Raw genomic sequence first — 22,041 nt, 5'->3', positions numbered from 1 at the left:
TGAGTTCTGAGCAAGTCCCCTGTGCCTTCTGGTAAACACAACCATCCTCCCTCCCAGGGTGCTGTGTGGGAATAAGTTTCCCTTCTTGCTTCTGCATTTAAATGCTACATGCAACTGTGGGGTGGCATAGGAATCAGGCCTCCCGAGGAGTTAAGGAAACTCATCAAAGCCACAAGTTTAACAAAAATAAAACACAAATAGAAAGATTTAGCTCAATGGCTGGAAGGACTTTAGAGGAACTTTCAAATGGAAGAGATTCTAAGCTGAAACAACTGACATCCTGGAGAGACTGAAGGGGTAGCAGAAGGCAAGCAAAGGAAACTACCCCTTGCTGTGTACTTTTACCCCCATTTTAAAAATAAGGAAAGTGAGGCACTGAGATCTCATGCCTAGTGGGTTGTAGAGCTGGGACGTCGACCTGGGTCTCCATCTTTACCTTCCACACACACATGAGAGGAGGCAAAGAGCACAGGTTATCGAAGAAAGTTGGGTCAGAGATGGTGGAATAAGAGGGAAGGAGACAGGAGAGTTTCTTTGAGGGGAACAGTAAATCCTGGGGTTGCTGTTCTGAGGTATTAAGGAAAAACAGTGGTTAATAATGATTATTGGAATTATAACCATTACTATCTATATATAGTATTTATACAAAATGTTTTCATTTTGCCAAACAAAAAATCAGTTCTAATTCACTTGGGGTAACTTATACACGCGCGCGCGCAATTCACACATATATACACACATCTATGGGATTCAGGTAGATCGTAACATAACCTGTAAAGTACTGAGCTTGAAAGTTCTGGTTATATTTTAAGGCTGCCCCCCAAATTGAAAACTATTATAAACCCTCAAGTTCAATCAGAATCATTACATAAGAGGACCTTAACGTGTGAATAGAGAGAAAGAGATGGGCAATGGTCAGCTCTTAAAAATAAACACAGAGGGCAGCCGGTTGGCTCAGTTGGTTAGATCGCAGTGCTCGTAACATCAAGGTCGCAGGTTCGATTCCTACATGGGCCAGTGAGCTGCGCCCTCCACAATTAGATTGAAAACAACAACCTGACTCGGAGCTGATGGGTCCTGGAAAAACACACTGTTCCCCAATATTCCCCAATAAAAATTAAAAACAAAACAAAAAACAAATCAAAAAAATACAGACCAGTAATAAGCACTCACAAGGATGAAACGCGTCTGAATCTCTATAAAGTATTTTGACCCAACATAATAAAACCAAATGACCCAAAGGATCTGCCCAAAGGTCCTTTCTTGCCAAACACTCAGGGCTCCCAACTATCATAAAATAGAGTAAAATTCCAAGAACCTCAGAATAACTTCTCTTTCTAAAGAAAAGCCAAGGGATACCTTTCTGTTTACTAGATGGGATGCTGCCTGATTCACTAATCATTCAATAAAGCCAATTAGGTCTTTAAATAAATTTTTTAAAAAAGCCAACTTCCTCTCTTTTCATCTCTCCAGCAGGCTTCAACCCAGACCCATCTCTAGCCTCAAACATGAGCAAATAAATACATTCTGGAAATCCCAAATTGTCCATTACTGCCTTCACTTTTGCTTTGCAGGAAATGACCCGAAGGCACATATGAGTTTTAAACCAGTGCAAAAATATAAGTACTCTCTGTAGCTCAAAACAAAACAAAACTGAACTGAAATGACGGTTTTCTTTTCATTTAAACGAAGTTGACTCATCAGGTCTCTTTTGTCCACAGCTAAGCCGGGCTTTTAAAGGGAACTCAATCAGGGCTAACATCTGCCCCTCTGCTAAGATGGGCAGAGTCAAATGTTATTTTCTAAACAAGTTCCAAGAAGTCCCCAGACACTTCCTACCCACCCCACACTGTACTGAGTAATACACTGAAACTGTTTGGCATTTTGGAATTAATGGCTTTCCCCTTTGGGGTCTAACACATTAGACAAAGGACCCCTCAGTGCACAATGCTCTCATGATTGTTGGGGAATACAGCCTATATAAACCACATAGAACAAGATGTGTGACCACCGCACCACATGGCCGAAGGGAACATATAACCAAGCTGGTGAGTCTCATGTGGAATCTACAAGGTTGGTTTAATTCAATGAAGAATGATGGCATAAACAATAGAATATTATATGGCCTGCTACATGCCAGAGGAGAAGTGAAAAGAAAGCTGGACTGAGACCACAGCCCCAAAGAACCCTGAAGGAAGATTACACCCAGAAGAAGAGACTAGAGAACTAAGTAGTGGTTTGAGAGGTTTCTTTCCTGTGGTGGAGAGTCCATTCCCTTAGCACACCCAGAAGTCTATACCACACAAAAAAAGAACTTGTATAAATCCAATACAAAACAGAAGAATTGTCCAGTGAATCATATTTTCATAATCTGGGCAGCAGGGGAAAAAGGCATATGAAATCTCAATGTTTATTTAGTAAAGAATGCAAAAAATTACTTGATGTATTTAAAATATTATTTTATTTAAAAAATTTTGTCCTCTGAGATTAAAACATACAGAAAATTATAGAAAATAATAACAGACACCTTAGAGTTAAAAGCAATATTGACATTTTGCTGTAGTTATGTCATCTCTTTTTTAAACATTTTATTTCGAATTTTTTTCAGACCTACAAAAATGTTTCAAGAATAGTACAATGATATTCAGCCATAAAAAAGAAGGAAATCCTGCCATGTGAGTCAACATGGATGGAGCATGAGGGCCCTGTGGTAAATAAAATAAGGCAGACAGAGAAAAACAAATCACTTACAAGTTTTATCTAACAACACATAATTCACAGACACAGAACAGACTGATGATTGTCAGAGGTGGGAGAGGGGACGTTTGGGAAACGAGTGAAGTTGGTCAAAAGTCACAGATTTCCAGTTCTAAGATAAACAAGTCCTGGGGATGTAATGTACAGCATGGTGACTCTAGTCAACAATACTGGATTGTATATTTGGAAGCTGCTGAGAGTAGATATTAAAAGTTCTCATCACACACACACAAAATTATAACTATGTGAGGTGATGGATGTTAACTAGAGTTATTGTGGTGATCATTTCACAATAAGTACATATATCAAATCATGATGTTGTATAACTTAAACAATGTTATATGTCAATTATATGTCAATAAAACTGAAAGGAAAAAATAAAATTTGTAAACCTACATAAAATAACTTGTCATAAAAAAAGACTATTACAATGAAATCCCATACACTCTGGAACTTAGATGCAACCATTGTCAACATTCCTCTCTATATACATATGTATATGTGATATATACACCCTTTTTTTTTCTGATCCACTTGAGAGTAGTTGCAGAGATCGCGACCCTTTACCCTCAGAAGTGCATATTTTCTAAGAACAAGACTTCTCTTATATAACCCAACGCAATTACAAAATTAGAAAAAAATTGGATCTGATATTGCAATCTATGTTCAGATTTCCCAAACTACCTTTTGAAGCAACCTTTTTTTTCCCCCGCCAATCAGGATCCAATCCCGCACCACCCTCTGCATTTAGTTGTCATGTCTCTTTAGTTATTAGGTTGGTGCAAAAGTAATTGCGGTTTACAAGGTTAAAACTGCAAAAACCGCAATTACTTTTGCACCAACCTAATACCTTATCCTGGAAGGGTTCCACAGCCTTTCTCTGTCATTCTCCATCCTAACATGTGAAGAAGAACACAGGCCCTTTGTTTGGTGTGTGTCTGATTGTTTCTTTGCTCTCCGATCCAGGTTCCGTATCACCGACAGGAAAGCCATAGAAGGGTGTGGGTTTCTCCACAGGATACCCCGGAAACACCTGTCACCACGACAGGTGATGTCACCTGTGACGAATAGTTGGTTACGGTGCTGGCTGCCAGGTCTCTGCTATAAAAGTGCCTTTTCCCTGTGAAATAAATGGTCTGTGGGGAGACCCTCTGAGACTGTAAGTATTCTGTTCCCCAACAAACTCTCACCCAGTAGCGAATCAAATACTTCAACTGTGGCTGCAAAATGAAAAATTTTCAACGTTGTCCTTCCCTCTACATTTATGAGTTGGCATTTTATTATAAAGAGGAATTTCCCCTTTCCGGCATTGACTTCTTTTCTTAGGATCAATATGAACTCATATAGTCTTTTGTTTTTCAGTATTTATCAGCCGTTAATATTATTCATCTTGATGCTCACAATGTTTCAGTCAAACTAGCTCCTGGGTCCTTCTGACATGCTCCTCTCTGCCATACTTCCTGGCACAGGGTGGTTTGGGCTTATCTTGTACCTTCTCTGCCATTGCTCTGCCATTCGCCAGTTCTCCAAGGAGCCCTCAGTTCCTTTCAGTGGGTAATAACATTTTAAAACCAAGATTTAGATGCTAGATGCATTCATTACTATGGGATGTCACTGCTCCCAGGCCCTTCTGGTAGACACAGCTAGGAAATTGGGGTGTGTGTGTGTGTGTGTGTGTGTGTGTGTTTATACTCAAATTTCCAATTCCAATTCAACATCACTGGTTTCTTCTTTGCCTTCCCCCATTCCATGTTTGTATCTTCCCTCTTTTACAGTGAGACCCCCAAGCTCCCAACTATATCAACATAGTTACTCATTTTGCTCAATCCTAAAAATCACACAAAATGATTTCGGGATTTTTTACAACAAAGATATCTTCTGATTTCCATTTTAAAATGTTCACTCGGGATGTTCTGTGAATAACTGGCCATTTGGGGTCACGAATAGAAGCGGAGACCAGTCAGGACTCTATTGACTAGTCCAGATGAGAGACAGTCTGAAGAAACAGTCACAGCACATGTCTGCCTGAAGTCTCTTCTGTCGCCTCTGGGTCTTACCCTGGTCCAGGCCAAAGACTTTGGTTCCATGGAATGAAGATTAATGCAAAGGTCAGATGGAAGGGAGAAGGAACATGAACACCAACATCTCTGCTATAATACTGTTTATGTGCTTTAAATAAAAAGTAGTATTCTGCAAAATCACTAAAATAACAGCGCTTACGGAACATATAGGATTGGGGCAGACCACTCAAAACCTCTGTAGATTTTATACCGAACGCACTAACTGAACAGCAACAATCCTGATAAAAACACACTCCTGGGATGACGGGGTGTGATAAGGAAGGGGTTGGAGAGGCCCAGTTCTACACAAAGACCAGAGAGCACTTCCAAAACAGGACATATGACCAGACGGAGCCAAGAGGAAGAGCTGGGGTGAACGGGCATTGCGTGCGTGCCACACTCCTCTGCAGCTTGCTGCATCCGCACCCTCTTACTGGGTGGCACCAATCATTCACATGCTAGGAAAAAAGGCATGTGAGCCAAGGCGACTCCCACATTATAATGATATTCCCCTATGTACTGATCACATACAAGCCGCTTCCCATGCAGAATCACCTACTGAAGGAGAACACAGCATTTACTCAATACTGTTGATTAGATAGGAATTAGTTGCTCTCATTCAATCCAATAAAAGAACCCATGAATTAGTGGTCATATTTAGTCCCATTTGTCAGGTGAGGAAACAGGCTCAGAGAGATGACGTAACGTCCAAAGTCAGACAGATAACGCTTGGTATAGGTGCAATACACTCGTGTGTGGCCCTATTTCCCCAATGTGATGGCACTCTGGAAATGAGTGACCAGGGCATGGGGGCAGGGCAGAGTGGAGAAGGATGGGTGCTGTGGACTGCAAGGCCAGCCAGGAACACAAGCAGCAGCCTCAACCTCCCCAGCAGCTCTAGGCCCAAAGTTCATTTTCATAAAAGTGTCATCAAAAACTACAGAGCCAACAAGAGCAGCCCCAGGTGGTCAATGGCTGTTGTGTGAAGACCTAACCCGCAGCACCCAATGCTACTCTGTGTGGAGGCAGAAAGGTTGCTGGCAGAGTGGAGGCGATTGCAGGCATGGAGTTAGTTTTTCCAGTAGGGATGGAGGCTAGGCCCTTGGAAGGGAAGGGCCAGAGCAAATAAACTACATCATCAAAAATCTCACAGCAGGAATATGACAAGTGAGAGCCAGAAAAGAAATCCTTGCAGCAATCCCAGACTGGTCACACTTCCACTAAAGAAAACGTGGTCTTGGTTTTTGCATTGTAAGAGGGCAGTGGGGAAATGAGGTACCATCCTAAAATGAACATGAGAAATTGGATGCTTCCCCCTCAAAATGGGGCAGGGGGCAGCTTAAGAAAAAAGTTAAAGGACTAGATAATTTAAGGTTAAGGGGCAACTTAATAGACATGTTTATGTATAAAAAGGCTTAAAGGAAAATTACTGCCCAGCTGGTCTTCGCTGACACAGAGGCCTAATTTGTGTGAAGTAATATAAAAGTCCAATTAGATATGGGGAAGGAATTTTAGCCTAAAGGAAAAAAATTAGGTAAATCTATCAAAAGAAGTTTCTTTATTCCTGAATATTGCTTTTTAAAAAAGATCCCATTATATTCCATAGACATTGGGTTTTCTCTTTCACTTAACTACTTAACCTCTCATTTGCAAAACTTCACAGAATTTTATAAGGATTAAATGAAATGTCTGCCACAGTGCTAGCAAACAGTAAGAACTCAATAAGTGGTAGCTATTATTTTTATTTCTATGCATCAGGCACCTTGGAAGGCATTGGCGATACGAAGATACAGGGTTCCTTTGTCGCATCCTGTAGTATTTTCTTCAGTGCACTTACAAATTATTCCAGTTTCATTCGCACTTACCGGTTTACTTGCCTTTTTCTACAACTCTCAAACAGAACATAATGTACCATGAAAGCAGGCCTTGGATAACTGGGATTTTAGATTTAATGGGGCTGAAACTAGACCCGACTTTGTTAAGTTCTTTTGCATCATCTCTCCCTCAAAGATGCCTTTTGTGGACGCAACATGGGCCACACAGTAAACCTGACAAGCTCAGGGGAGGCCAGCATGCCAGATCCTACAAACTCAGAGATCGAAAGTAACCTCATAGGATGGTCTGAACGTAAAAATCTATAACTAAAAGCCCGACATGGGGAGTAGTCACGTCCTAGGCCGGTAGCTTCCTTGACAAAGGTAAATCTTCACCTTAAGCGAGCCTGTCTATGGTCTTTTTGCATCTAAGATAACATACCTTTGAAATGTCAGTCATCTCCTTTTCTAGACCCCTCAGGGCACAACCTCCAACCAGAGCACAGAGCACAAGACCACAGAAGCCCACATTGTTATCTTGTTCCCCAAATACCATCTGTATGTGTTATAAATGTTAATTATTAACTCTCCTGTACCCACAAATGCAAAAGAATTATGTCTTTCCACTTTACTTTGTATCCAATCGCAAGATTTCCCCACTTTTTCTCCCCTCTCCTTAATCTACCATCAATGAATTTCATATAACCCCCCCTTAGGTCTCCTTCTTTGATTCCAATGTATAAAATAAGCTATAAAACTGCCCAGAGCATTTTCCTTTGAGAAATTCTTCAGTGCTCTTACAAATTATTCCAGTTTCATCTGCACTTACTGTCTTCCCAGCAATTGTCATCAGTTTGGCTCAAATAAACTCTTATAAGACTTTTCTTAGGCTGGACATTCTTCCCTCTACACTTTCAACAGCTAGCTTTCGTAGTTCCTGCAACAAAGAAACCCTATTGTGTAGGAGGAGGCCTTGAGCATCTAAATTTGGTACTGAATCAATGATAAGTGACTCCCATAAAATGAAAAGAACTTACAACGACTGTTACTATTATTTAGGCCACTGGTTCTAAATAGACCATCATGGGTTTCACGCGACAGATGCAAAACCTCAAAAAAAAAAAAAAGAAAAAGAATAAAAGACACATCCAAGTTCATCAGAGCTGAATGAGGGATTTAACGCCACAGGATCTCTGTGCCAGCAGCACAGAAGGAGCCAAGGACGCCTGTCCTCCCTAAGGGCTGTTTTTCATGTCTCTTATGGTGCAGCACAGCACAGATGTCTTCCCTAACTACTCAGAACTCAACGGTGTTGAACTCAACCCCAAAAGCATTCACTGGGCACTTCCTACCATGTTTCCCCAAAAATAAGACCTAGCAGGATAATCAGCTCTAGTGCGTCTTTTGGAGCAAAAATTAATATAAGACCCGGTCTTATTTTACTATAATATTATATAAGACCCAGTCTATATAATATAATATAATACCGGGTATAATATAATATAAGACCGGGTCTTACATTAATTTTTCCTCCAAAAGACGCACTAGAGCTGATTGTCCGGCTAGGTCTTATTTTCGGGGAAACATGGTCTGTACATGGTACCATGTGGGCTACAGGGGATTCAAAGAGAGAGAAGGTATGGTCCCTTGTCCTCCAAGAGTTTACAATCCAGTGGAGGCCAAGAATATGAACCACTGAAAAACGACAAAAAAATTACATAAGGGTGATAGCTGAGCTATGGTGGATGTTCCTCTGCAAAAGGAGGAAAGAACCCAGGCTGGGAAAATGGCACAAATAAACGATGCTTGGAGTCTTTAGAGTCCACAGCACGTTATGAAGGGAGCAGACTTTTATGCCTGGAACATGGAGTCCAGCTGAGGATCAGATAAAGGACATCCTGGGATGACATCCTGGGAAGCCTAGACTGAATTCTATGATAATGGCAAGGACAGTGTGACAGGGTGGGGTTGGGGAAGCTGTGTTTTAATGTCCTTGGGGCTATAATCCATGTACCCCGGTTCCTGATGACCCACTAAGACCGCAATGAATTGGGGGTGGGGCTGGCGGTGATAACAGGGCAGGCACCCTCCCCAGCAGGAACGTAAGGAGAGAGAAGGATGATGGCATGGCAGCAGTGCCCTCGTGAGACCCAGACCAGACTATCAGCGCTGGGCTGGGCTTTGAGCTCATTCGGCTCTCATACACACAACAGGTGAAGGGCGGAGTACACCGCAGTGCCGAGAACTCAGGCTGTGGAACCAGAGCTGCACTCAGCCCTGCTCTGGGTGCCCCTGGGCACGCGGTCTCACCTCTATTGGCCTCAGCTCCTCATCTGTCAATCATCACCGTACTGGCGCACGTGCAGTCGCTAACCTGTACTGAGAGCTTACTATGTCCTAGATACTGTCCTAGCGCTCACATGTGTTAATCCATTTAATTCTCACCACCCTGTGAGATAGGTTCTAGTAGTACCCCAACTATTGATGAGGAAACTGAGGCACAGAGAAATCACATAAGTTGCCACAAGGTCTCACAGTGAATATGTGACATGCTAGGATTGGAACCCAGGCAGTCTGGCTCCAAAACTCACATTTTAACCACTATTCCACAGTCTCCCAAAAGTGGGAAAATATAACTGTTTTGAAGGATTGCCACTGGGAACACTATCATGCTTCAAAGCCACAGCACATAGGCAGTGTCAATACGTGGTGGCTTCCTGTGACAGAGGACTATTATTCAAAATACACAAGGAACACTTAAAACTCAACAGTAACAAAACAAACAACTCAATGGAAAGTATGCCAAAGACCTTAACAGACACCTCACCTAAGATATGCCCATGGAAAATAAGCACATGGTCCACATCATATGTCATCAGAGAAATGCAAATTAGGACGAGACGCCAGGGCATCCCTATGAGAACGGCCAAAATCCTGAACACTGACATCGAATGCTGGTGAGGATGTGTGCAACAGGAACTCTCAACAACTACTGGGGGGAATGCAAAACAGTAGAGCCACTTTGGAAGACAGTTGGGCAGTGTCTTACAAGACTAAACATACTTTTACCATATGATCCAGGAGTCGTGCTCCTCTTACCCAAAGGACTTGAAAATTAATGCCCACACCAAAACCTGTACATGAATGTTTATAGCAGCTTTATTTATAATTGCCACAACTTGGAAGCAACCAAGATGTCCTTCTGTAGGTGAATGGATAAATAAACTGTGGTACATCCAGACAATGGAATACATATTATTCGGCAATAAAAATAAATGAGCTATGAAACCATGAAAAGACATGGAGAAAATGTAAATGTGTATTACTAAGCGAAAGAAGCCAATCTGAGAAGCCTACATACTATATGATTCCAACTGTATGACAGGGCGAAAAGGGCAAAACTATGGAGACAATACAAATACCAGTGGTTGCCAGGGGTTCTCAGGGTAGGTATTGAACAGGCAGAGCACGGAGGATTTTCAGGGCAGGGAAAGTACTCTGTAGGCTACCATAATGATGGATACATGTTATCATACATTTTTCCAAACCCACAGAATGTAAGACTGTGACAGGGGAAGCTGACCATGGGAAGGCTGCACCTGTGGCACGGCAGGAGGGAGATGGTAAGTCTCTACACCGCCCCTCAATTAGCTGGCTGTGAGCCTCAAACTGCTCTAAAAAAGTTTATACACACACGTAGCTGTTGGTCCTTATGACAGCAGGGGAAGGAAGGCATTAGGAACAACAGCATAAGTGCAGAAGAAGTGTGTGGCAACCTTTCCCTCAGGACACCGGCCCCTCTGGCTGTTTGCCTCCAGGGCCTGGGCCCACCCCCGCCCCAAGCTGCAGCTTTTCACAGGCCCTCAACAGACAGAGCTTCCTGCTCTGCCAGGAGGTGAGAGCCGCCTGTTGGGTCCTGACTCACTCCTGCCAGGCACGGCCTTCTTTCTCACCGTCCAAGGCACCAACCAGGCTTCCAAAGCGACCGTGAAGCCCCAGGGCAGAGCAGCTGAATGTGACCAGCTCGGGTCCTTCCCTGTCAGCTCCAGGACAAACAGGAGGCACCAGGCGTTCACACAGAGCTCCCAGCAGTGGCTCCTGATAAACATTTTATGAAATACCTGCCCCATACAAAGTGCCATGGAGGAGTCCAAGATATATGGCCGCCCTGTCCTCGCCGTGCAGTCAGGAAGCCTGAACTTAACTGCAATAGCCCTGAACTAGTCTCTCCACACGTCCACTCCATTCTCACGAAGTATCCAGAGTGAGATTTTAAAACGCATAGCTGATTATGTCACTTAGAGCTACAGGCCCTCTGACTGCTCTGGATAAACGCCACAATCCAAATCCCACAGGGCCCTCTACGATCGCACCCCTGCCCATCTCTCTAATCTCTCTCTGTACCACTCACTCTTCCCCCTCCTTAACAGGTCCCAGTACCACTGATCCTTTCCTATTTCTCCAAGAAACCATGTCGGTTCTTGCCTACGAAGCCTCACAAATGCTGATGGATAACTCGGCCCAAGTGTTGCTTTCTCAGAAAGCCATCCCCAATGCCCCCAATTGGGTCCGGCTCCCTGACATGGCACTTGTTCCCACACCCCGATCACAGCCAGAACTCTATAATTAGTGGGAAGCCGTCTCCCCTGCCAAGCTGCATGCTCCCGGGACCATGTCTGCCCTCTTCACTGACAGGATCTCGTGCCCAGTGCTCAATCAGGAAGTGTCAAATGAATGGGAACATGAATAAATGAAGGCCAAAGGTGAACAAGAGCAAATACCGTAAGGCAGGGCATGAATCATGGTGCCAGAACCAGAAGGCTACTGGAGTGTATCTCATAACTAATTTTAGTCCAACGTCCTCATGTTACAAGGGGTGAAACCGAGTCTAAGGTGAGATGCCCTTTGGTCACGCGTGCTTCACACAGCTGTTCCATGCTGTTAATAAGTGTCACTGGAGTGTTCCTTTAGTTCTTCAAAGTGCGTTATTTTTCTGTTCTGGCATTCACTTCAGTGTACGCAACAAAGAAAACACACTAAGACTGTAAAGGCTTAGAGTATTTATAGAGACTCAAAAGGAATGAAGCCTCATTAAGGGGAAGAAAGTCGAGACCATCAGCCCCTGCATTCTTCGCCCTCTAAGTGACACTGGAGAAGGAAAGGGAGGCAGTCACAGTTACTATTACCCAGACTTGAGCAAGCTGAGCCTCCCGCACCCATCTGAATGGCGCCTGAATCTGACTGAAAGCTGGGGAGAAGCCTGAGTCCTGTGTCACAGCTTTGTGGGCTGTTCACAGCACTGCAAAGTACCTTCAGAGTGTAGAAGCTTACCCTACGTTAATTTCAGAGTCAACCAACATGCATCAACCACAAAGCAGGAGTCAGGCCTCTTTCCAAGTATTATTACCTCATTTAATCATGACCTGTTTTACAAAAAAACAAAAAAACAAAAAAAACAAGTGCTGTCAGAGAATACAGCAAGTTACACAGCTGAATAAGAACTCTCTCTAAAAAGTAACTTTCCCACACGGGAGTGACCGTGCTTTTTGAAAACTTTGAGAACGCTTACATCTGATCATCAAACGTGCAGCAGATGTTAACATTTACAAAAAGATTTGCTTAAAGTCATCTTTACACTTCCTAACGTTAAATGATATCCGCTAGTTTTGCTCTTTGACTAAATTTAAACAGGAAACAGAGGGCTCAGAGTGAAACAACATTTTTGAAACTTTAGGGGTTTTTTTTGGGAAAAAAAAGGATAAAGAGATAGTTAAGATAGATGGGGAACGGGGAGGGGGACTCTATAAGCCAGTGGTACCCAGCTGAAACCTACCAGTCTCTCCAGGATCAAATACCCAGGGTAAGAGCCTGGAGAGATGAGCAGTGCCTAAAACACTGCCTGTGTCATAGCAAGAGCTCAGCACTGCCTTGTGAAACCCCAGTGAAAACAGGGAACTATGAACGGAAACAGTGAGATGCCAGTTCCATCGTCTAAGAATGGCACACTGAAAACTCTGAAAATGTTCAAGTATCAGTAGAGAACTGGGGAAAGGGCTGCTTCCCTCTACTGCCAACTGCAGTGTAAACTGGTATTTTGGAGGGCAAGGAGGAGTTCCTTTGAAATTTGAAATGTGCACACCTTGTGACCTTCTAACCGTAAACTCCACCCTCAAGTTTGACTGCAGAGCAGTGGGTCTCAAAGGGTGGTCTGGAACCTGAGACCCTTTCAGGAAGTTCATGCCATTACGCCTATTTTCACAATCATATTCGCTAGGTTGTTATTTGCCTTCTTATTCTCATGTTTTCATGAGTTGTATACAGTGAGTGATGTTTCCAAGGTTACTGTCACATAGTGAATGAGAAGCAGATAGGAGAATGCGGGTGACCTTCTATTAAGCCAGACATTAAGGAGATTTGCAAAATGGAAAACAAGGCCACTCTTCTTACTAAGTCTTCGATTTGAAGTTATTCTCTCATAAAACTGTATTACATGTTAACATGTAATTGGGCTTATTATTTTAAATTAACGAATGTTTTAAATTTCTTTTCAGTTTTAATTTCTAATATGATAAATACTGATACACAGAATCCACAAACCAAAGCTCTTTGGAACCCTCAATAAAATCTGAGAGTGTAGAGGGTAAGGGGGTCCTGACACCAAAAAGTTTAACTCACGGTTCTAGAAAAACAAATTTTACATGAGGAAACGTGTCCAAGGATGTTCACTGAACCACTGTTTGTAGCAGGAAAAAGTGGAATAAACCTACATGTCCGTTAATAGAATGGCTAAATGAACTGAGATATAATCATACTACAGAAAATTACACCACCTCTAAAAAAGAATGAGGCAGAGCTGCACATACTGACATAAAACTATCTCTAGGACATATTACAGATAAATGATCCAATTGCATAATACGCAGCATAATATTTTGTTAAAAATTCAATAATGGTAAAATGATAATAAAGTCATATTTTTCCTAAGGACAATAGAGCAGTGTGAAAGGAAACACACAAAACAGTAACAGTAGTTACCTCTAGGGAAGAGACCAAGATTGGGGTGTGTCAAAAAAAAAAAGGCAGGGCTTTAATTTTCTCTTACTGTCTGAATTTTAACACAGACATACATAGATTATCTGGAAAATTGCCTCCGCTACCCTCAGTAACCCCATGGCACTCTGCCCCAACGCTCCCAAACTACTTGCTCTTCTCCACTGCCCCAAACGTTCACTGCCTCAGTTAGAGGTTTAAGAAAGCAATCCAAGGAAGCAATCTGCAGAGGAAGAGTGGTGTTGGCACGGGTTTTTGAAAGGATGTCACTAATCCAAACCTCGGTTCTGCAAAAGTTCCAAGGCGTATATTCAGTTTCTGGTGGGGATGGGAATTTCATTTATTTCGAAATAACCGATTATTTTCCACAGCCTCATTTTCTTTTCTTCCTTTTCTCTTGAGGTAGCAGGATGGGGGTGGGTTGGGGGGGCAACCACAAAAGGGAGTAGTAAATAAATACGGATCTTTTAATTCACTGGGTCTTTTAGAGTCAGGGAACAGTATGCATTGAAACAACAAACGCTATTCAGATAAGTTCTAGTATATTTTGAAAATCGATTTCATCATTACTAAATGTTTGCAATTCATACTCTTTTGCTCTATTATTGCTATTCTCAGGGCTCCAGAGACACTATACAGTTTTCAAATATCTGTGATATAATGTTTTTTTTAATACTGTTTCAAGATAAATAAAATCACGTTATAGACAATATAATAACACTTGGGATCCCAAAATGCTAAAACCCCACTGACACCCCTGATAATTCTGTTCACTTACACGCTCTATTGAATACCTACTGTGTATCAAGTTTTCTGCCCAAAGCTATGGACACAGCAGTCAACCTGACAGAGGAAGAGGTGGTCCCTGTCCCCAATGAATGTACAGTCTGATGGGAAGACAGTGTGCAATGAATACCACAAACAATTACCTAACTGCAACTTGTGGTAAACGGTAGGAAGGAAACTTACAGTGTGCCGTGAGAACACATGAGGAAGGCCACCCAAAGCTGCGATTTTACCCCTGAAAGGGGCTGCTGCTTTCTCAAAACCAGCAGCACATCAAAAGGCCTCCTCCAGTCTTCTTACAGAGTCACATGTAGAGGGAGTGGGGCGGGGAGGGCTATATAAGGCAGCATTTTTTCCTTATTTACTTGAAATAAGAACCCAGGAATGCAAACCTATCCTGGAAGATGATTTCATCCTTCTGGGAAATGACACCGGTCTCTTCTCCTTATCTTTCAGTGTTGGGAGGAGGGAAACATTTACAAAGATTTATGTGCAAACAGGCTTCATGTGAAATTTTCAAAGAACCCAAATGTACACCACTGGGGGAGTGCTTAGATGATTTACGTAACAATATACTAGGCCATGGCATATTATTCTGCCAGCCTATTGAAAAATAATGGGGTAACACATATGCACTGACATACAATGCTGCCCAAAACATACTCAGTGGGAAAAAGCACGCCATTATGGTTTGAGTGAATTTGTTAAGAAAAGGTGTACACACGTTACACTAATGCAGACAAAGGGGACTTTAAGGCCGGACAAGTTCCATGGTGGTCACGTCTAGCACATGGTGAAGGAGGCATAGGACTCCTTTAGCGTGAGAATACATTTAGTACAATAAAAACACAATGAAAACATTAACGAAGAAAACCACGTGCACTTCAGTAGGCTCTCTGGACAGCAGGCATCCTTCTGGAAGGGCGCCAGGAGGCTCTCCGGGCTCTTTGGTTTTAAGTATGAATTGAGGATGTGCTGTTATCGGGTCTACACCCCGAGGCCCTAAATATTAGCCCATCCTTATAGACATCCTTGAAAAGAATCAAACAACCTTTGCCGTGTAGTACATGCTGAAAAGCAGCTGAAACATACTCCAAAAGATGAGCCTAAATTCAGCCACTACAGAGCAGATGAAGCCGGTTGCTGACTCACTTGGAGAAAACACCAGGGAAACTGTGAGCTAACAGTATTAGAAAGCAGCTGCCATTACATCTATCCTTTGGCTCACTGGGGCTGGCCGTGTGCTTCCCTGTAATGACAGCAGCAGAGCACAGCTAACCCGGAGGGGCCAAACCCCTCTGTCGAGAATGGTGGCAGCCCACTGAGAGGGCAGCAGGGAGAGAAAGCTCCCTGGACAGACCAGACTCCCTTTCCAGGGATCCAACAGCTGCCTCCACTGCTCATCTGGTCCAGTTGGCCTGGCTCAGGGCAAGGAGCATCCTGGCAGGAGATAGGGGCTCTCCTCTCTTAGGGTCTCCTAATACACCGGGTTAGGGCACCAGAGAATGAAAGCAACCCCTAAGAAGGGCCATCTCGGCATCAGGCCCTGTATAACCCTAAGGCTAGGGCACTACAGACCTTGTCAAAAGACCCCAAGAACATGAACCATTTAGAGTCTGTCTGTTGAAAAGGAATTCATTTCTTCAATAGTTTGAGATAAATACTCCTAGAATTTCTAAGCATAAAGGTAATGTAGTCCAATTATGCTTGTATTTTACACAGAGTTGTCACCCAGCTATTTCCTAAATCTCTCTCTCTCTTCCTCCCAGGGTGAAATGTGCTCCACCTCGAGGCATCTGGGGACAAATGAGCGTCTTTCTGTGGCACAGAACTCTGTCTCCCTGCAGTTCCCACACTGAGCCTATACAAACTGTTGTGGGAGGCGAAGGGGCCAGAAACTCCATGGAGTGGACTCCACCTGTAGCCACCATGCTGGTACCCAGCAGAGCTTAAATAAAGGTCAAGTTTGTTGCCCTGCCCATAGGTCTCTATGGCCTGGGCAGGTTCTGTCCCTCTTTTCTGAGAGGAGCCCAGTGAGCCAAACTAGTGAGAAAATGGGCCCAAGACTAAGGAGAAGCCTTTAATACAACATCCAATGTTTTACCATATGAGGATATTCTCTCTCCCTAACCTTCAACACTCCCCCACTGGCCAGCTTCTAGGGACCAATAGAAGATGAAGCATCTTGTAGATGAGGCAGCCACACAGACAGGTTATAATGCAATGTGCAAATATGACAATGAAGAACGATCCCAGGTACCAGAGAGGCAGGAAGCACTTTTTATGAAAGGGAGGATGGAGCCATGTTTGAAGTTTGCAGGCCCATCTCACACTGCTTTTGGGGCTAGTGCTCATTCACCAAAGTGGTGGGCAAAAGTGCCTGCTCCACGTATATTACTCCTCTCTCTCTTTGTTGTTGCTGTTCTTTTTTGTTGCTTTGCTTGTTTTTGTGTTTGCACATTTGCACAAAAATTAAATTTGTACAAAATTAAATGCTGCGTGACTTGACCCCCCTGTCCTACTCCAGGTGTTAATTTATATACCTGTCCTCCCCTCTCTAGACCCTTTCATTGCTTTTATCTAACGTGCATTCAACCTGTTAGGTCTCCCCTGGTCCTGCTGCCTTCATCCCACACATCTGTCCTCCCCTTGGACTCTGCTCAACAGTGCTTCAGCCAAGTGCTGGCCAACCTTCACCTGCTAGGTGCTCAGAGCTCTGCACCATCTTACCACTGAATCACACACAACTGAATGATATTACCTCTCAGCATGTCTGTTGTAGCTCCCGTAGCGTGGGGAGAGGACCATGCCTCCAACTCCTTTCATGTCCACTCAACGCATAGCGGTACTGTGCACACAGCGTCAAGTCAGACCTTTGCTGCGTTAATCCACTCCCAACACCAACCAAATGCCTCTCAAACAACCCATCCATTTGGGTGTTATCTAGAGCATTACTGATGTAGGTGCTTCGGGAGTCCCTCTAATATGTGGGCAAGGAGTGAAGTTTGACCATGGAGGGTAACCAACTCTTCCCTTGTGGCATCAGGTGCCCAAGACTGTTGCTCCTCCACGACAGGGACCGTGCCTCATTTACACCTGGGTCCTCAGCGCCTAGCACTGGGTCCAGCCCACAGCTGGTACTCAAGGAACATTTGCTGAAGGGAGAGATTATCTCCAGGACCCACACTGCTTGGTGGTTTTCCTTTCTACCGGAAACCTTAACACTCGGCCATCTGGAAGGCAGATGGGAACCCCATGGCTATGCCAGCCCAGAGACAAGGAAAACTGAACACATTTTTCCACAAGTAAGTTGGCAACCTCCTGCCAGGTTGAACAACTTTGTGACATAGATTAACCAAAAAAAAAAAAAAATCAAACTCATTGTAACGCTTTTCTAAGCAACCCTTCCTTCAACTTTCCTATTTCCATCAACACTACCATTCTCCACTCGCGCAGGCCTGCAGCCTTCCTGAAACTCGGACCAGTCTGTGCCCTTCATGGCCTATTAAAATGAGGTACCCAAGTGCTGCTTGCTGCTCCTTGATCACTCAGAATCACCCCTTTCAATCCTTTCCCTCCCACTCTTGGCCCCCATCCATACACAAAGACCACAACTGATGCCCTATCTTATAATATCCAGCTTCCCTGACTCCACTCTCCTTTACAGACCCCACAGGCTACCATCAGGCTATTTATTAAGTGCTGTTTTCAACTGGTCCATCCTTTGCTCACATAAGAACTTCACACTTTAAGCCATTAAGTCTGTGTTCTTCTGTTCTACGTGACCCAAGTGACTAACACGTTCCTGGAACCCTGTAATCCTCCTGTCTCAGCTAGGACAGTCACTGCCTCTCCCCTTCCAGGTATATGTAACATTTTCTGCCATCTCAAAATCTTGGCAAAGGTCTCACCTCTGCTTATCCAACCCCACCCAAGTTCCAAAGCCTGGGGCCACCCCAATCTCTCACATAAGATTTCCCCAAGGTCCAGCCCCACCAGCCTGGCCCTCTTTGCCCCCACAGAACTGACTCGAGCTGTCATATACTTCCTTCCTGTTGACTCACAAACACTCTCTCCTGTACTGAAAGTCAGAACAGCTGAAGAGGAACACACTTGTCACGGAGCACTTGTCTTCACATCCTCCATTTAGCCATTCAGGATCTTCCCTGGTACACAATTGTAGGTGACCACACACATGTGTATAGGAGAAATTAGGCGAGACAATTGTTCCGGGCAAATCTGGTGGCAAGGGTGACAGATACACAGTGGAACATTAACACTAAGCCACAGTGCAATCAGTGGGGTGTCGGGAACAGAACTGAAGAATAGAGATGTGAGCAGAGTCCACCGGGATACAAATGAAGCACACAGACAAAGGATGCTGCTTCAGGTCATAAAACTGGGGCTACCTTCCTTCCCAAAGTTTATGCCCATCGCAGCAATGAGCACTGCCAGGGGCCCAAAGTAAAATCACATCTCATCAGACCCGGGCACCACTGATAACGCGGGTTCAGGCCACCCCGCCCTTCCGGGCCCGGGCCTTACCGATCGAGATTTCCTGCGCGAAGGCCAGCGAGATAAGCAGCATGGGAAGCCCCACGGCGATGCAAGTGACCATCTTGTCTAAGGCCAGCTCCAGTCGCAGCCCCTTGAACTTGGGCTCCGAGGGCTCCTTCAGCAAGTAGTCCGAGAACACGTACTCGGTGGCCAGGTGTGCGATGGCCATGGCTGCGGCGCGCCGGGCTCGGCCTGGATAGCCCCGGAGGAGAGGCCGGGGTACCGCCCGAGTCTGGAGGGCTGCGCGGCGCCGCCACCCGCTTACCCGCCGGGCCCGTGTCTTTCGCTTTCCCTTTGCCGGCTGCCCAGTTGCAGCCACATCCAAGCAGCCTTTGTGTCTCGCGCGCCCGGCGGCCAGCGATGCCGCAGCTGCCTCAAATGGGCGCACGAGCTCTCGCGCTCGCTCTTATTTATGCCCCTGGCCTGTCGCAGACCCGCCCCCGCGCGCTCCGCCAACGCAGGTCCCTCCGGCTGCGCGCGCCACCGGGACTCCGCGCCGCGCTGGCGCTCCCGAGGTGCAAGAACCACCGAGGGAACAAAGTGCTTCCTTCCCGCCTGGCCCCTGCAGTGCGCCGCGGTGGCTGAAGCTGCCTCCCGGCCAGCGCGCGCGCTGTTAGCTCGCCCCGCCGCGCTCTTCCGGAACCACGAGGGACACCGGGGACCGAGGGGCGTGGAGTTTCCGGCAACTGCGGTGACGCGGGCCGGGATGGCGCGGCAGCATCCCGCGACCCTGGCATCGACCTCAGCAAAGGGATCATCCCAAAGAGACGTACCCCTGAAAATGCTCGCGCTTTTCTCCCATCCTCATTCTCCCACTTCCTGGCACCCGGGATTTTGAAATCATTTCTGATCGCGACCCCCTTACCCAGTGAACAGGATGGCCCCCTTTTATGCCCCATCCCCAACATTTCTACATGGTATAGTCAGGTTAAAAGGAGCTTCGAACGCTTCGAACAGCGACGGGTGCCATAAAAGCCAATCGAGCGGTGTGGACCGAGCTTGTGTGGAAGAGCCCTTCCAGGAGCTCTTCAAGACGAGGAGCGGCGGGGTCAGCAGTGGTGAGCCCTTAGAATGACCAGGTCTCAGGCCTCAATCACCCCTGCTCCGTCTGCTTTTCTTCTGCTTTCCCAGTGGGAGCCTTGGTCTAGGAGCCAATAGAGGGGTGCCCCTGGGGAAGAGCTGCCTCTGAACTATTTACAGGGAGTGGGTGCTGAGAAAATAAGCAGGAGATGCTCTAATCAGCAACATTTGGAGCAGACAGGACCTTCAAACGTGAGAACTCCTTGGGGCCAGTATGGCTGTATTCTCTGCTCTTTGTACATGGGCAGGTCCATGCACACGAGCCTCTTCTATATGCCCTCTACTCTCACATGTATTAAGTTGATGCAAAAGTAATTGCGGTTTAAAGGGTTAAAAATAATTGCAAACACCACAATTACTTTTACACCAACCTAATACATCTCCACCCTGGCCTGTCCTCTGAGCACTCATCCCACCGCCTACACAACTCTCCACTTGGATGGCTCACAGGACTTCAAACTCATAATGGCCCGAACTGTAATCCTCATCTTCCTCTAACTCTGAACTCCTGCCCTCTGTATCTTGCTAAATGCATTACCATCCCCCGATCTCAAGCCCGAAACCTGGGGCACCGTCTATAACACTTCCATGTCTGCCAGCTGCCACAACCAACTTCCAAATTCTCTTGCTTCTCTCTCCTAAATATAGAAAATCTGAGAGTTTTTCTATACCTGCACATCCAACACCCCAATTCAGGCCACCAGCCTCTCTCCTAACCACATACAGGAATGTATTCCCTCGGCATGCAAGCCAGTCTCTCCCACACTTTTTAAAAGCTCCAATCTAAAAAAATAAAATAAAATAAAAATTAACTGTTACATTGTTTTGTGCACGTGAAACTAATAAAAAAATAAAATCTCCAATCTGATCATGTCATCTCCCTTTCTTAAAGTATACATTGCATTTAGGATAAAATCCATATTTCTTAGCATGGCCACTGCCTGCCTCACTAATTTCACTACTTCCCATCCAGTTCTTCATGTTTGTCAGGCTCCTTGCCTCCTCTAGGGCTTCCTCTGCCCAAAACACTCCCGCAGTAGCCTCTTTGCCTGGCCAACTCTTATTGAACTTCCTGACCCATATGGATGTCATTTCCCCAGTAAAGTCTTCTTTGAGTACACTAAATTAGATGAGGTCACTGTGTTACGAATATAACTTTTATCTGTTATTGTTGCCCTCTATGTTTCTTCTTTTTTTCACATTTTATTAGTATTTTATTTGTGTTTTTGGAGAAGAGTTGCGGTTTCACAAGAAACACTGATTTTTCTTAAATAATAAAAAAAGGTAAAAAAAAAAAACCCAAAAACCCATTGTCTTAAAAGAATAAAACAAGTCTCTTCAGCAGGCATTGAACCTGTGCAGATTGGAGGAACGAGTGAAGCAGAAGTTACATATAGGAAATTCAGATTGATCCAGTTTTAGAAATAACACAAATGTCTTGTCTAGTTCTGTAAGGCTCCAAATGGGCCATCTCAGTTTAAAACTGGTAGCTCACAGACTCCAGGGTCCCAGCTCTTTTGCACACTAGGCGGCTCACTCATCAGGCGGCTGCATTTGTGTACAGAACTCATCAAACTGCTGCTGCTCCAGTTTAGTCAGGACTCTGTTGAGGGCATAGATCTGTGCTCTTTGTCTTTGCTTTAGCTCCTGCTGGGCTGATTGGTTGGCCTTCTCAACTCTCCTGACTGGTTCTTTAACTTTGGGTTTTTCTTTACAGTGCAGGTGGATCCATGACTTGGCTTCTGAATACTTAGTTCTGACCGCTACTCTCTTCGGATGCAAAATGACAGTGCTTGGGAGTCAGTGTCTTCCCTCCTGGCCTCAGGGCTCCCACCCCCCAGGTCAAAGACAGAGCCGCCTGAGGGGAGCCCTCGCCTTTCCCTACCTCCGGGCCACTATTTTTCCTTCTTAATGATAATCACAACTATAATTCAACA

General features: G+C 44.8%; 1 protein-coding gene and 1 pseudogene across 1 annotated transcript in view; both read right to left on the bottom strand.

The window, feature by feature from the left end:
* Positions 1-19,220, bottom strand: part of PANX1 (pannexin 1) — a 43,883-nt gene extending 24,663 nt beyond the window's left edge. Inside the window, exon 1 of the mRNA XM_033120555.1 lies at positions 19,013-19,220. Coding sequence (XP_032976446.1) covers positions 19,013-19,193 — 181 coding nt within the window. The 5' untranslated portion in view covers positions 19,194-19,220. The remainder of the gene's footprint in view (positions 1-19,012) is intronic.
* Positions 19,221-21,637: 2,417 nt separating this feature from the next.
* LOC117030479 (small vasohibin-binding protein-like) lies at positions 21,638-21,836 on the bottom strand (annotated as a pseudogene).
* Positions 21,837-22,041: the final 205 nt, after the last annotated feature.

The sequence above is a fragment of the Rhinolophus ferrumequinum genome, chromosome 11 (assembly GCF_004115265.2).
Source record: "Rhinolophus ferrumequinum isolate MPI-CBG mRhiFer1 chromosome 11, mRhiFer1_v1.p, whole genome shotgun sequence".
Lineage (NCBI taxonomy): Eukaryota > Metazoa > Chordata > Mammalia > Chiroptera > Rhinolophidae > Rhinolophus > Rhinolophus ferrumequinum.
Note: the sequence above shows the minus strand (reverse complement) of the source record. Positions and strands in the feature narration are given on the sequence as shown.